At 44.6% G+C, this 16573-nt stretch overlaps 1 protein-coding gene across 1 annotated transcript; it reads left to right on the forward strand.

The window, feature by feature from the left end:
- Positions 1 to 138: 138 nt before the first annotated feature.
- On the forward strand, positions 139 to 4696 carry LOC113564580 (NPC intracellular cholesterol transporter 1 homolog 1b). Its single transcript, XM_026982621.1, has 6 exons — positions 139 to 1444; positions 1602 to 1903; positions 1997 to 2953; positions 3016 to 3425; positions 3494 to 3648; positions 3821 to 4696. Exons 1-6 carry the CDS (start codon positions 272 to 274, stop codon positions 4568 to 4570), a joined length of 3747 nt encoding a protein of 1248 aa, XP_026838422.1. The 5' UTR covers positions 139 to 271; the 3' UTR covers positions 4571 to 4696.
- Positions 4697 to 16573: the final 11877 nt, after the last annotated feature.

A 16573-nucleotide genomic window follows, 5' to 3' on the forward strand; every position in this document is an offset into this window, starting at 1 on the left:
CGCTTCAACACAAAACCCAAATGAATTCAGAAGCTTATCGCTTGGCGATAAGGCCGGGAACAAAAATATCGAAAGAAACTCAAAACTGGGGGAAATCTAATCGGTGGGTACTCCATCCGATTCTCGCCATTTAATGTGTTAATGGTCAGTGGATTGGGCTGACTTTGCTTCAGTTAGTGGCGTGCTGCCGGCGCGAATCGTTTTCACTCTCTACGAAGAGTGGAGTTCTCTAAATTTATTTATTTATATTTGTTTTTTTTTTATTGTCGAAATGAAAGTGATTCTTGCCTTTGTATGGCTAGTAGCCGGCGTGTGGTCGCAAAACGCAGAGTTGGGATGCATTTGGTACGGACAGAGTCATATGATAGGCTCCCATTGGGTGAATAAGGCCGACACGAATCCGGCAAGACCTCTAAATAGCCCAGCTGCAGAGGCCCTATTCGCCAAGCGATGTCCCCTGCTGTACAAGGAGTACAAGGGTGAAAGTGGCGAGGATGAGCTCAGTCTGTGCTGCGATGCGGCCCAAATCGAGTCCATGGAGGCCGGATTATCGCAGGCAGATGGCGTCTTCTCCAGGTGTCCCACTTGCACAAGAAACATGGCCCTGACCGTATGTGCCATGACCTGTGCCAAGAACCACACGCTCTTCTTGACCCCCTACAATGACATAAACGCGGAAAAGGTGGAATACGTGAAATACATCGACTATCGACTTACGGATGACACGGTATCGGGGATCTACAACAGCTGCATTGGGATACAGCACACCCAGACCGGACGTCCTGCCATGGATCTGGGCTGTGGCAGCTACAATGCCAAGACCTGCAGCTACCGTAGATGGTACGAGTTCATGGGCGACGTTTCCGGCGACTATGTGCCCTTCCAGATCAACTACAAGTGGTCGGAGGACGCGCAGGAGGGTTCCACTGAGATATACCTCGATCTGAGCCCGCTCAAGTGCGGCGAGAGTTACGAGGACAGCTACGCGTGCGCCTGCATCGACTGCGAGGAGTCCTGCCCGCTGACCGATGCACCCACGGGTCCCGAAGAGCTGTGGAAGATCGCGGGACTGTACGGGGTCACCTTTATACTGGCCCTGCTCATCGCCTGCGGCCTGTCGATCTTCATTTTCTGGGGTGCCTTTGGGAAGAGATCGGCTCCCAATGTCTGCATGCCCACCCTCTTCGGGGAGTTCTTCTACCACGGCTTCCGCATCTGGGGCACCTTCTGTGCCAAGCATCCGGTCCTGGTCCTGGCCCTCTGCTCCTGGGCCATCGCTGGACTGTCGTACGGCATTCGGTACATGACCATCACCACGGATCCCGTGGAGTTGTGGGCGAGCGAGCAAAGTCAGACGAGGATCGAGAAGGACTACTTCGATCAGCACTTCGGCCCGTTCTATCGCAACAATCAGCTGTTCATCAAGGCCATCAATCAGACATATGTGAGTAGCATCTGTCCACTTGAAGAATTCAAAAAGTGATCTCAAATCGCTTGTTTTAAAAATCACGTACATAAGATTGCATCTAGAAGTCCAGTGTTGCGTAGCTCGCTCAAAAGCCATCCTAAAACTCGACCAACATCTTCAATACTCTTTGCAGTTCACCCATGAAGCTCCCAGTGGTGTGCTGCAATTCGGTCCAGCCTTCGAGTATAACTTCCTGAAGGAAGTCTTTGAGCTGCAGGAGTCTATTATGAAATTGGGTATGGCGGACAACGAGGGCCTCGACAAGATCTGCTATGCCCCTGTGTTAATGGCTGGTGAAACGCCCACAGTCGATCGCTGTGCTATCCAGTCGGTCTATGGATATTTCCAGCACGATATGGATCGGTTTGAGAACTCCTATGTCGATAGCAACAACTACACCATTAACTACCTCAATCAATTGGAGGATTGTCTTCGGTGAGTCATGTATTTCTGAATTTCATAAATTATACTAATATAATAACGAGGGATAATTAGGTCAAGATAACATATACCACTTCGTGTTTTTAGAGTCCCCATGATGGAGGATTGCTTTGGCACATTTGGAGGACCCATCGAGCCCGGCATTGCGGTGGGTGGCATGCCCAAGGTGGCGGTGGGTGAGGATCCCGACTACATGCTGGCCACCGGACTCGTGGTCACCTTCTTGGGTCGGAACTATAACGACGAGTCCAGGCTGGCGCCGAATATGAAGTGGGAGAAGCTATTCGTTGACTTCTTGCGGGACTACAAGAGCGAGCGACTGGACATCGCCTACATGGCCGAGAGATCCATCCAGGATGCGATAGTGGAGTTATCCGAGGGAGAAGTGAGCACAGTGGTCATCAGCTATGTGGTAATGTTCGTTTATGTGGCCATAGCCCTGGGTCACATTCGCAGCTGTACGGGATTCCTCAGGGAGTCTCGCATAATGCTGGCCATAGGAGGCATAGTGATTGTCTTGGCCTCGGTGGTGTGCAGCTTGGGTTTCTGGGGCTATCTCGACGTAACCACCACGATGCTGGCAATCGAAGTGATTCCGTTTCTGGTGCTCGCTGTGGGAGTGGATAATATCTTCATAATGGTGCATACATACCAGAGACTGGACCACTCGAAATTTAAGACCACACATGAGGCAATTGGAGAGGCCATTGGCCAGGTGGGTCCGTCGATCCTGCAGACGGCGGGCAGCGAAATGGCCTGCTTTGCCATCGGATGTATATCGGATATGCCCGCTGTGAAAACCTTTGCCATGTACGCCGCCATCGCCATTCTCCTGGACTTTCTGCTCCAGATCACCGCCTTTGTGGCCCTGATGGCCATCGATGAGAAGCGCTACCTGGACGGACGACTGGACATGTTGTGCTGTGTGAGGAGCGGTAAAAAGAAGACCACGGACGTGGCCGCGGATGGCGTGGATAGACCCAAGGAGGTCGGCCTGCTGGAGACCATGTTCAAGAACTTCTATTCGCCCTTCCTACTGTCGAAGTGAGTGGATCCCTGGGCACCCAATGATATACTTATTACCTATATTTTAACTTTCATTTTAGACCCGTAAAGGTGACCGTGCTGCTGATCTTCACCGTGATTACATGTCTTTCGCTGATGGTGACACCCTCCATTGAGAAGGGCCTCGACCAGGAGATGTCCATGCCAAAGAACTCCCATGTGGTCAAGTATTTCCGCTACATGGTCGACCTGCTGGCGATGGGAGCTCCGGTCTACTGGGTTCTCAAGCCCGGACTCAATTACTCCGAGCCGCAGCAGCAGAATCTCATCTGCGGCGGAGTCAAGTGCAATAACAACTCGCTCTCCGTCCAGTTGTACACGCAGTCCCGCTATCCGCAGATCACGGCATTGGCCAGACCGGCCTCTTCCTGGCTAGATGACTACATCGACTGGCTGGCCATCAGCGATTGCTGCAAGTACAACATCACCACCGGCGGCTTCTGTTCCAGCAGTGAGTATCCGCAATATTTTAATCCACAAATATTTTAAGTCTAGAACTAATATGATTGCTATTTGTAGACTCAAAGAGTGAGGACTGCCTGCCGTGTGAACGTGGATTTACTGAGGAAGGCCTAAGACCTGATGCCGAAACCTTCAACAAATACATTCCGTATTTCCTATTCGATCTGCCAGATGCCGAGTGCGCCAAGGCTGGTAGGGCTTCATACGCGGATGTGAGTAGTACCTTAACTAGGAACTAGAATAATTTCATTTTCAATGAAAGCACTTATAGAGACATGCAGATAAAGATACATTTTCTTAGATCCACACTACGATTCAAACTACCACTCAAAACCTTGAATGTGAATATACTCGTAATTGAATAAAATTCCCTATTTCTTCTAGGCCGTGATCTACACCATCGACGATGTGGGAATGTCCACTGTACAGGACACCTACTTCTTGCAATACTCCACAACATCGACCACCTCCGAAGAATTCTACTCGCAGCTGCGCGAAGTGCGAAGAATTGCGGGGGAGATAAATGCGATGTTCCAGGAGAATGACGTGGATGCGGAGATATTCGCCTACTGTGTGTTCTACATCTACTACGAGCAGTACCTGACCATCTGGGAGGACGCCATGTTCTCGCTGGGAATGTCCTTGGTGGCCATATTCTTGGTCACCCTACTGATAACTGGTCTGGACATCACATCCACGCTCATTGTACTCTTCATGGTGATCTGCATATTGATCAACATGCTGGGCATGATGTGGGCGTGGAGCATTAATCTCAATGCCATATCGCTGGTGAACCTGGTGGTTTGCGTGGGCATTGGTGTTGAGTTTGTGGCCCATATTGTGAGGTCCTTTAAAATGGCGGAGGGAACTGCGCAGGAGCGGGCTCGTCGCTCCCTAAATGTAACCGGAAGCAGTGTCCTTTCGGGCATAACTCTCACCAAATTCGCGGGCATCGTTGTCCTGGGCTTCTCCAATTCGCAGATCTTCCAGGTCTTCTACTTCCGGATGTATCTGGGCATTGTCCTTATTGGAGCTGCCCACGGCTTGATCCTGCTGCCGGTTCTCCTCAGTCTCCTGGGTCCCCGGCAAAATTTGCCAAGGAGCTCGGGAGCCGAGCCCATCACAGCCAACTGATCGGATCCCAAAACGGAAATATCTTTATACATATAAATCTTTAGTCAGTAAGGTGTGCCTGCCAGTGTGTGTCTGAAATTTTGTGTATGCCTGCCATTAACAAGGAGCTTTTAATGTAAAAATAAAACGAACAAAATCTACAAAAAATACAAATATTCCACTATTTAACTTATTTTTATCTAGGCTTATGCTTACACAAATTATAATAATATTATGGTAAATTAAGTTTTAAATAGACAGCGTTCGATTAAGTTAACCTGACACAATTCCCATTAGAGTCCTACCAACTAATTTCCACTTAATCCAGCCTAAGTTCGTGAAAAATAGAGTCAACCCATTCCTATTTTCCATTTTTTACATATATTTATAGAAATAATTTCTTCTTTAAAACGCACATTTGGCCCAAGACAATTAACAGTGGGGGGTTGAGCCTTTTGCCCATTGTTTATCGTCGTCGCACCTTTGCGTTTTATGGCTTAAAGCGACCAACTGCCGCGTGCGGCGTCAAAACAATAAACAAAAAGTCGCACAACCCAACGATTTCCCGGCCCCGGGCTTTTGGCCAACCCCTGTTCATCCTGACTCCTTGGTGTCCTGGTCTCTGGACTTTCGGAATACACAAAACGTCTTACGGCTTTTGGGCACAAGTTTAGCTTCACTTCAGATTTTTTAATGATATTTCCTAGTCGCTTTTGGCGAAGCCTGGCTGCTCTTACCCAGTTTATGATTATGATTGAGGAACATGGAAACAATTGGCGAGAAAAACTATCAGCAATTGAAAGCATTGAACTATTATACTTCGAAAAAGTAGTACTATATATATGTATCTTTTTTGAAAAGGAAAGGGAACTTGCGGAGTCGTCGGGACTCCAAAAGGGGGAAAGGAGTAAGTTTTCCTGATGATGGCTTCCTTGTTTTTAACTGTTCGCACCGCATGCTGGCCAGTCGAGTGTTCTGCGGCTTATGGAAACCAGACACACACAGAGAAAAGCTGGAGGAAAATCGCTTAACCCTCAAAATGAGTCGAGTGTTTTTAATTAAAATTAATAAAGTTTAGAGTGTTGTTCCCCATGCACCGTGGTCAGTAAGCCAAGCAATTCGGTGGTGCTATTCCAGCTCCTGCAGCTCTTCCAGATTTTCTCGCCCTCAATCATAATCACGTAGTGAGAAATGTGTGCGGCATTAAGATTCATGCCTCATCGAGTCGCCGCCACTTCAAACGGCCAACAATTGAAAAGGCATAATTATAAATGTATCAACTAATGCATATGGCAAAATCAATTAGCAATTACCAGCACACTCGCATCAACAGATGAAGTGCAAATTGAGTTGTTCGTGTGTGAGTGTGTGAGTGTGGGTGTGAGTGTGTGTTTGCACTCGTATATTCCCGTATTTCCATTGCTGCGTGTGTGTGTTTGTGAGTGGGCGGGAATGTTTTTCATCCTCTACTTAATTGCCATTCAAAGTGCTTTAACAATGCCAAGTGCTAATGCCAAAAATGAACCCAATGAGCTGGAACATCTCGGCCAGAAAATAAACACGTGAATGGCGCCCATCGAATGCCCAAATAATCTTTGAGTATTTTCGGAGGCGTAAAGCAGGACAAGTGCGGTTGAGTTCGTAAACTGCGAATTTTAAGTGTATTTCATAACGAGGAGTCGATTTCTGAACGTATACAATTCGTTTTACCATCGTACATAAATACCCTTCAGGTAACATAATATGTTAAGCTTTGCAATTATTTGTAAACTTAGTAAATAGATAAATGAGACGTATATTTATTACTTTTAAAAAATAGTAATATCACATCTTGAAGTCTCCAAATGGGCACTTCGATGCTCTAAGTGCCCTTCATGGGCCGTGCTTTTCCGATCTCTGTGGAGAAGTGGAGACTGGAAGGGAAAACACATAAGCACCATGCAGATGAATTATCCATTAGAAGCATCTTTGCAGACTCGCATAAATCATCCGCGTGAGCAGACAACACATTTCGCACCGAAATTGAGGCGAATCAACGAATTAATGTGGCAAGTGTGGCAATAAAAATTTAAATTAATTGATTTTTTGCTGGCTGCGGCATGTGCAAAGGCCCGAAAGTGCAAAAGCGAAACAGAACAGATCTTCGCTATTTTCGCACGATTTGTGGCCAATTTAGGCGGCTTGGCATAGGTCGTAAAAGGCCAAAAGACCAAAAGACCAAAAGACCAAAGGGCCAAAAGGCCAAAAGCCAGGACTCTTAACCAGGTCATAACTCACGTGCCGGCGGGGAAGGCATTAAAATAAAATTTGCGCATATTTATTAATCGGTTATTGGATGCGTGGAAAGGCCGGGAAAAGCGTATTTATCTGTATCTCCGTATCTGCAATCTGCCCATAAAACCGGCGGTCAAACAAAAACCCGATTTCCAAAAGGGAAACTCACTTGGCTGCCCTAGGGGATTTCCTTTCATTTTCAATATTTTTTGTGGCACTTTGAATAATGCGTTTTTTAATTAGTTGGGGAATTTCGGGGCTCGTTCAAGAGTGAACCGGAAATTGGAATGAGATAAGTGGGCGTTCTTCGTGTTCTGCCATTTTTCATTTCATAAATTTACACTTTACAACGCAAGCACTTTGAACGATTGTTTAAAATACCATTAGTTGAGTTAAAGTGACATAATAACATATTCATCATCACCATTTGCTGGAAATTTTTCAATTATTCTCCAATTAGCAGTTGCATTTGCTTGGGATTATACACTTTATTGCTTTTCTATACTCATATAATTGTCAATTTTTTTCCCAGCCCAATTAATGCAATCAACCGCAGGGGCAAAGTCAGTTGTCGCATTTGGGTGAAATGACAAGGCCTAAGCCGGGCTAAGTCGGAATTTCTGGCCAGGATTAGCAATGCTGGTCGCCGTCTAACATTGGTTTTCATACAAATTAATTGCAAAAGGGGAAATTCAATTTTTAGCAGTTCCCAATCTGCCACAAGCAAACGAAAAAAGTTAATTAAAGTAGAGCGCGAGCAGACATAAACACACATCCACATTTTCAATGATGGAGATGGAATATTTAATTTATTCATTCGCTGACATAAGCCCGGATCCGGCTTGGTACGATGAACTATGGACCGGGGGACTACGGCTAACCTAGTCCATAGACGAATCAGTAATTTATAAACGTGCTTATAAGCCGCAATCCAATTCGCAATTCGCGTTTTGCTAAAATTACACTTGCAGCAGGCCAAAAACCCATTTTCAACAGCTTTCCACCCCCCCTCCCCCTCCCGTCACCAGCACCCCTCTGCATTTTAGCCCGTTTTACCCAATTTTACCCAATTTTACCCAATTTTAGCCCATTTTAGGCAGCTCGCTCGTTTTTCACTAGCCAGAGAAGTTATCAACACTGACAAAACTCACAACTGCCCAACTGGCCAACTGGCCAACTGGCCATGGCCATGGCCGTGGAATTGGCCCAGAGAGTAGGGGGCTGGTTAGCTGCTGTCCAAGGGGTTTTGGCCAGACTGAAAGCTAAAACTGAAACTAGCAAACTGAAACTGAAGCCAAGCGAAAGCGCGTGAGCGAATGAGCTCGGTTTCCATTTTTTTTTTTTTTTTTTTTTTCAAATGTTCTGTTTTTATTGTTGCCTCTGAAATTAAATTGGAAATTTATAAAAGCTTAACCCCAAGCAGCATAATTAGAATTATAAATAGATTTAAGGCCTTGTGTTCTTATGTGTTCATAATCAATTTAGACAATTGCAAATAATATGTAGAGTTTGTTAAGTCTCTGGCATTAAAGTTCGCAAATTAAAAACAATAATTCTGAAGCTGCTGCAGTTTTAAATGAATGAATGAATGAAATGAATCAATAAATGCCAAACGGCTTGGGAATGCAAGAAAAATGAGAGCAAGTCCTCACTTCATTGAGAGTTTGTGGTAAATGTTTGCTGGATTTTCTTGTGGCCGGCAGCCGAGTGACAGGCCAATAAGAGAAATCAAACAAATTACTACAGATTAAATACAAGCTGAGATGACACCGCTGCCTCAGTGGGTTAATGTTGTGCGAGTGTATGTGTGTGCGTGTGCGTGTGCGTGTGTGTGTGGCTGTGACAGCAATTTCCAACTAAATTATAACAACAACCTCAACAAATGCGCACAGTTTTGAGAAATTTCATGCAAAATGCAGGAGCCAGGACGCAGGACATGCCGCAAAAAGCGGCAGCAACAAAGGCATCAGCATCAGCAGCTGGTTGCATTAAATGGCGCACGTTTTCCACACCGACCACCCCAACCAACCCGCCCACCCACCCGCTCCCCGAAAATGTTTCCCCCTCGGTCCGCCGAACATAACGAAAATGTCAAACACACATTTGACCGACACATGGAAAAGCCTGCACAGCATGAGTTCAACAGCAGCCCGGAAAATGCCCCACCATCTAACTGCGTTGTCGTCGGCTGGTGAAAATTGGTGGAAAATCATGATGAGGAGGTGGCGGTGCGGGGTGCTGCGGGGTGGCTTATAAATGCCATGCAAAATGGCAGCCAAGATGGCAATGCAGCTATCGATTGATTGGCCTTCGATAGATCGCAACACGCAAGATAGTAACTTTTAATTAATTTTTTCACCCCCACAGTGAATGCGAATGAACCCATGAATGTGTGCGAGAATAAAAGCTATAAAAATTATAATTATTTTGTTGTGCTGCCACGAAGCGCTAGATAATCCAATTAATGGCATGGTAAACACTGAGAGACACGTACGGATGCACATGCTCGTGCAACACGGGCTTGGAAGATGTTCCCAGATTTGGCAAATAAAGTTAGTAATTGGAAAAATCCCTCTCTTAAGTGCCACTTATTTTCCTCACTTCCTCTTATTTCATTTTGAATAGTTTTTGTCATATGTTAATGCCAATATTTTCTAGCTTCATACATATATATGTATGCCCTGTGGAGTTCCTTTTGTGGAATGCGGCTGAGCAAGGATAATTTTTACTGGCGTATGGCCAGCCACTGTTCAATTAAAATCATGGCCAATGATATCAATTAAAAGCACAGAGAACACTGATTGCGGTTAGAGCGGCTCTTATCCCTGGGCCACTGACGTTTGGGGCTCCGCTCCTGGGTTTTTCCCACCCCCTTGCTGTCCGCAGTTTCCCTGGCCGCCGCTTTTCCCCTTTTTCTGAGCACTTTTATGGCCCCGCCAAGACGATGGAGGTATCCCCTTGTGATTTATCACAAAGCAGCAGCAGCAGCGGCAGCAGCAGCGGCGCGGCAGAATCGTGTGGCAAGAAGAGGAAAGCTCAGCCTGGGGAGCATTTGCTTATCTACGCTGCTGTTTGCCCCCCAACAATTCCCACCCCCCCACTGACACCCCACGTTTTCTCTCAGTGCTGCTGGGTTGTTTATCGTAATTATGAATCTTTGCTATCCGAAAAGCGCTGCTCAGCTCCGCTGCGCGCTCATGTGTGTGTGCGTTCAATCAAAATAGTTGATTTCCTTTATGGCAGTCTATGTATCTCCCCCGGATTTTCCGCTTTTCTCCTTGGGTCCAAGGAGCTGGGAGCTGGGAGCTGGAAAGTGACGAAAGCGAAGGAATCACGCAGCCGGGCAACTATTTTTGATATGCCACCAAATTATGCCACCCTTAATTCTGTTCGTTACATAATATTTTCGTTCCGCCCTTCTGGCCCCTTCTGTTTGGACACTAGCATCTTGGCCGAGCACATCGCAAACGTCAAAAGTCTTGACTTGGCCCCAATTAACAGGCCGCATTTCAAGGTAAATTTCGCCGAATGGTGGCACCCAAAATCCGATTGCCTATCATTTGCTCACTGAAAAGTGCATTAGATAATAGTTCATTTGAACCACGCTTATCAAACATAGCGCCCAAATGCCCTGCCAATCTTTCGGCCTGCAAAATGTGTATTGCCTACTTTTGGGCTGCCATACATTTTTGGGGCGATCTGCGGCAGATGCAGCAGCAGGGCATAAACTTCCATTCACGTCCATCAATGTCCATCATCGGCGAGTGCAAAAAGACCATAGTATAGTAATATGTGCTGGCAGCACCTGCACATTAAATCACACTTTTTCCCCTCTTCCAGGCCATTCCCAAATCCCACTCCCCTTAATTAATAATCCCACCACCGCATCCACCCACCTCGCAGGCCAGACAATTCGTCATAAATCTTTGACTGGCGAGCCCGGCGCTTAATCAGCTGAGGCAGGTGGTCCACATCCAGGTGAGTGGGAATCTGGGGGAGTCTGCGGGAATCTACGGGAATCTGTGGGAATCCTGCCGCATAAACATGCTCTCGAACAAGTTTAATAACTTTGGGAGCCTTCGTATTCTGCGGTGGTCCATCCTGGCGGAGCTTAACCCCCTGTTGCCGACGGTGCACGTTTAGGCGATGTGGCCGCCGGATATTTTGACTGCGGCGAGCGGGGGCACGCTTTGAGTCCGGATTTTTGCCCGGAGCCTCTGATTTTACTCTTTCCATTTGGCAATGGTCAACGTTTAATCAGCTTATAAAGCACAGCCCATGTGCATTGAGACAATTGGAAAGCATACATATGGACGAAAGTTCAAAAAAACCCATTTTGCATATTGTATTTCCGCGTTACGTGCTATAAATGAAATCGAACGTTAACGTTATATTCTCCTTGTATTTTAATTTTCCGTATACTCGATGGAAAATTGTGTTTTACATAGATCGTAGGGCAGCCAATTGTCTGCTACTTTCCTGGCCCCTTTCAGTATCTCGACTTTGGTTGCCACCTCGATTCTGATTTTTATCGCTTTAATGAAGTTTCATGCCGTTTATGCTGCCAGCTGCCAAACATTGATGTTGCTGCTGCTGCGGAAATTTTGTTAAAAACTTTTTCGTCAATCCCATGGCGAGGTCCTATGGATCCTCACCACCGTTTATCCCATCCTGACCGAGCAATGTTATGGGGTATTTGAGGCGCTATTGATGCACGTCTTTCCAGTCTATTACTATCAGCACTTTTTCACTTTGGCGCATTTCGTTTTTCCTGGTTTTTATACCCATCATATGCTCGGCATTCAAGGAAGCATTGTACTTGCAGAAAGAAAAGTACATGAAGTCGGTTTAAGGTATTGCGTTTCCTTAACACCAGCAAAAGCTACCCATAGTATGCGCAAAGATTACAAAGAAATTAATACACTGCAAATACTTGATGCTCTTAAAGACCTATAAAAACATGGAATTGAAAAAGTTTATAAACTTTCTAAAATAAATTTTTTATATCATTTTAGAGAAGTAAAACTGTATTACAGAAAACGCATTTAATGGGTATCATGAAACACAAAAACTTAACCTTACAAATTTATCGCTATTACTACGATATTATACCCTATCAGTAGCACATTCCTTCCGCTCAATAAAAAAATTGCATTATTATGGTAGTATTTTCACATATCTGCACTACAAAGAAAACATTTTATGAACTTTGCCGATCTAGAATGCTAAAATTGATACATATTCACAACTTATTCACCACAACATATTCTTCAATGAAGAAGTCATTGTTCTGGTATATAAGGGTATGTAATCTTCGGCTAGCCGAATTCATTTGTCATATTTTGTTGTTCAGTGTTAGTTAACAGTTTATTGACTTCGCTCAACTTGTCGCCGTTATAATGTCAGCAAATTGTTAAAATGCTTTGTTAGGAATTTCGAACCATTTTTTCCCACTCTTTCGGCTTCTTGTGCTGCTGCCGATTTTGTTATTTTGATTTTCGTACATATAACATTTTTTGCCATTTTCCCAGCTTTTCCAGCTATTTTTCCCTGTGTGCTGTGTGCTGCCGCTGCTGTTGTTGTCCCTTTGTTTCGCAGGAGCAGGACCAAAAATATGCCATGCCGGAAAATAGTTGCTGCTGCTGTGGGTAATTTGCCGGCAACAACAAAAGAAGAGCCGAAAAGCAGGGGCCAAGAACAATGTTGCCACATTTAAGCGTTTGAACTTCGGAGTCATAAAATATTTGTTAAGCATTTTGCGCTCAATTTTCTTTTTAGCCATTTGTGCTCTGCAGGTCAACAGGCAGCCAAAAAAGCAAACACATTGCCAGCAAACAGCAAGCAGCAAACAGCAAACAAACAAACAAACAAAGAGCCCTGCATCCTTCGCCTGCCTCGATCCATCCCGGCCTAGTGTCCTGCAAGTCCTTCTGCCCCAAGAATATAATAACCAATTCGTAAGCACATTCATTACGCTCAGTAAGCAGAGTCCTGTGTCCGAAAATAGGCAGCCACTGGCCTGAGTAGCCAGATAACTTTAAAATCGCCTCCCTCTCAAATGGTCAGTGAAATCTTGGCTTAAAGGCGAGGCTCTTCAATGCAATGATACAATTTTATGTATATCCATAAACTCAGTATTGTATTTCAAGCGGAGATGTTTATTTCAAGAAATGTTTATTTCTATAAAATTGTTTAGCAGTGAACAATAAACTCTTGAGGTAGGAAGCTTAAATAACTGATAGCAGTGGTATGATGCGAAAAATGGTTAACTAGAAAATTCCAAGTTCTCGTGACTAACCATTTTCCAACACTGAATAGTTTTAAATGTAAAGCAATAATACATTAACCATTTTTGGCAAACCATTTTTATAAAAGGTTAATATAACATTATTTTTTTTCCCATTTGAGTTCTCAGAATCGATTATGTTCATTCTGGGGCTTTAAAAACTCACCTTCCGTTTTTCACACTTTGACCAAAAATTAAAACACATTAGTGGTGAGCGCGAGTTTTGCTTTTCTCCGCCGCATATCCCCCATTCACGTTTATTAGTATTTGTGCTTGATATTCTTTGGTGGAGTCCACACCCCCCACCCCCTCCCGTTTCACCATTCCCCTTTCCCCTTTCTGTAGATCCCAGAATTTTCCTGGCCTCCTTGCTGTGCTCGTCCTTGTTGTTGTTGTCAGCGTATTATGGCAAAATGACAAGCAAACAAATTATGTTTTTGTGTGCTTAGCGTGGGCCCAAAAAAAATGAGGAAAACACAGGAAATACAGAGGGGAAAAATCCAGAGCACTTGGCACAAGGTAGCACAGCAGGCGGCTTTTTGGGGAGTTGGAAAATAGTCAGCGGGATGAACATGCTCCTGGTAACATTTCTATCGATGACCTGAAGCGGCTTCTCATCGCTTTAAGCTCAAAATTGGCCAGTGCCTATTCGTTAGTTTTCAAAGGGGGTTTTGTTCTTATTTTCCATCGCGGAACTCAAGTTTGATTAGCTAAAAGCTCCTGCCGATATCTTTTTGGCCACAAATGCTGCACATTTCCATATTTGTTATAATAAAATAAGTACGTATTGCTGGGAGGTAAAAAAATGTTTCTTAATTTCTGCCGGCCATCTCAATTTCATCTTGTATTAGCCTCAGTTTTCGCTTTGAACCGGCTGAAAGTGACACTACGTGGTTAAAAAATGGAAATATCAGAAGAATAACAAGAAAAATAAAACAAAGAGTACACAATGCACACTTTTCCACCCCCTCGCCGCGGCGCTTTTCTTTGTGTTTCGCACACTTCATAGCCAAATCGCAGCTCCTCCAACGCCGGCGACAGCCCAATGCAAATATTACAGCAACTTTTGGGACAAAACGCAGACGTGGCCCACACTTTTGGGCCAAAATCGCCAGCGGCGTTTCGACAACGAACCAAAAACGCCAACTGGCCAAAAGAACTGCAACAGTGGTGGCATCTTTCAAGCCGAAAGTTACCCTGTAATCCCGAAATCGCGTTGACCCGAGAACATTTAAAATGTAACTTTATGTAAATGTTGCTTCAGTATTAACCCAATTATCGCATTATCTTAACTCTTTAAATTCGGAATACCAATACCGTAAAAGTACATTTTTTAAAATATGGACTATAACCCCGTAATTAGAAAAATGGCTCTTTATTAATTTTTGGCTAAATTGTGTTCAATAAATAAACCAATATTTACCTGCGTGTTCAGCGCCAATTAAATTGCCAATTTTACGTTTAAGCGTGTTTTAATATTTAAGTATATACGAGTAGTATTAAATAATATATGAAATGAAAGGAAAAAATGCAACTAAATGTCCTTTACTCCTTTACCAGGGATCTGAGTTGGCGAATTCCGAAATACCCCAGGAAGACGGAGTACCTAATGGAATCGGAGGAGGATTGGAGACGGGTCAGGACAGCTGCCCGGTGGAGCCGCACCCATTTACGTGCCCCAAAATGACAGTCATAACAAATTAAGAAGGTTACCTTTATTGCCAAGGCCCAGAGCTGCTGCAGCACCACCACCTTCAGCTCCACCTTCAGGTCCACCTTCAGCTCCAGCCGCAGATGCGGGCTCAGATTCAGATCCGAGAATCCTAGTCGGGCTGAACTCCATTTTCCCGGCCAAACTGGCTGCTGGTGTAAGTACTTTTGCTAAATCTTTGCACGTTCCCAGTAGCGCAACAAAAAGCAACCTGAGCGAATGGGGAAACTTTGTCGGCTATTTTGCCAACCAACTGGTTGCTGCTCTGCGTAATGTCTACAAAATAAGCATAATATAAAATATACTAAGTATATAATATAATTAAAAATAAAGGGACACGTATGTGTGGGCTAAGAAGTCACAGCTTTCTTACATTTTTTGCCTGCAACTTGTGGCACTGAAGCAACCAATAATACTCAAATAATGGCGCTTATAGCTTCCTTTTTTAATCTTTCAAATGAGTCAAACCTTCAGCTGCAGTTGACGTGTCCCATCGAAAGTGTAGGCCATGTTGCAACGTCCTCAAAGTTTTGAGACCCAAACATTGCTGCGGTCAAAGTTGTTGGAGTTGTGTGTTGTAGTTGCAGTTGCATTTGTTGTATATGGCAAGGTGTTGTTGCTGTTGGTCCATGGTAGGCGTGGCCAGGTGCTGTAGCCCCAAATATATGTTTACTTTATGCGATACTCATAACCAACATCGAAGCGAATATTCAATGTTTGGTTGCTCTGGGGAAATCGCAACGTGATCGGTTCGTTTTACCTGTTTGTTGTTCTAAGCAATCATCTAGTTTGTATTGGGATAACGCCCAATCAGGCAAATTGAAAAGCTAAAGCTTTTGGGCGTCCTAACCATTTCATTTCCATTTTGGAAACCAAACTAAAGTGCTTGCGCAATTTTGTTTATCAATTTTAAAGTTACGTAGAATATCCATATGGCAAACGTACTTGCCATTTTAAGCTCTTCACTTTTAGAGTGAAATTATCCACAGATGTTGCTTTTCGTAAGCAAACTAAGAATTAACTATGTCCAGTTTGGTAGTACTTGTATGCCAAATTGCAATTGACATAGATATGTATGTCCAACTTCCCGCGATTCATAGTCAGCCACATTGCTCTCTTTTTTGCAATCTAAAATCGTTGAACCAACCTCAGAGTGACCAAATCACGCAAAATGCCTACTGATATGTGGAGAGGACATTTTCCATTTTCCATTTTCCGTTTTCCATTTTCCTTTTGTCACAGTTTCACAATCGGGCGGACTTTTCATTGTATTTCATTCTGCGGTGCCCGCTCATTAGCCTCTCATCAATCGCTTTAATTTCGAGGGTGCCAACCGCTGGGAAGCCCCTTTTTAACCCCTGTCCCCCCCTGAACCCCCTTTGAAAAAGCACACTGCGTGTGTGTGTGTGCCTGCGTGTCTGTGTGTGTGGCATTGCCACACAATAGCACCTATGATATGCCACCTGAGCGAGCGTTGTACTAGTGCTGCATTCAACGCATTCATTTGTCATACATTTATGCAATTTACCCCATAGAGCCACGCCCACTGAGTGGGCGACGGGGGCGTTGGGCGTTGGGCGTTGGGCGGCCGAAAAGGGAGTGGCACTGCACTGGGCACTGAGCATTATTGAATTTTGTGACTTCAAGCATTTTACATTTTAAACATAAAGCAAGCCAGAACCAATGTGTCGACCCGATCGACCAGGAGATACCCTGTATTCCAAAAATATTCCACAATAAATACTCCCTAACA

This window comes from Drosophila erecta, unplaced genomic scaffold (genome assembly GCF_003286155.1).
Source record: "Drosophila erecta strain 14021-0224.00,06,07 unplaced genomic scaffold, DereRS2 tig00000137-arrow-arrow-pilon, whole genome shotgun sequence".
NCBI lineage: Eukaryota > Metazoa > Arthropoda > Insecta > Diptera > Drosophilidae > Drosophila > Drosophila erecta.

Excerpts from the sequence above, each read along its gene's own strand:
- LOC113564580 (XM_026982621.1), top strand. The coding sequence starts at position 272 with ATGAAAGTGATTCTTGCCTTTGTATGGCTAGTAGCCGGCGTGTGGTCG. Across the intron at positions 1,445-1,601 it reads AGGCCATCAATCAGACATAT|TTCACCCATGAAGCTCCCAG; the intron begins GTGAGTAGCATC and ends TACTCTTTGCAG. Across the intron at positions 3,426-3,493 it reads CGGCGGCTTCTGTTCCAGCA|ACTCAAAGAGTGAGGACTGC; the intron begins GTGAGTATCCGC and ends TGCTATTTGTAG.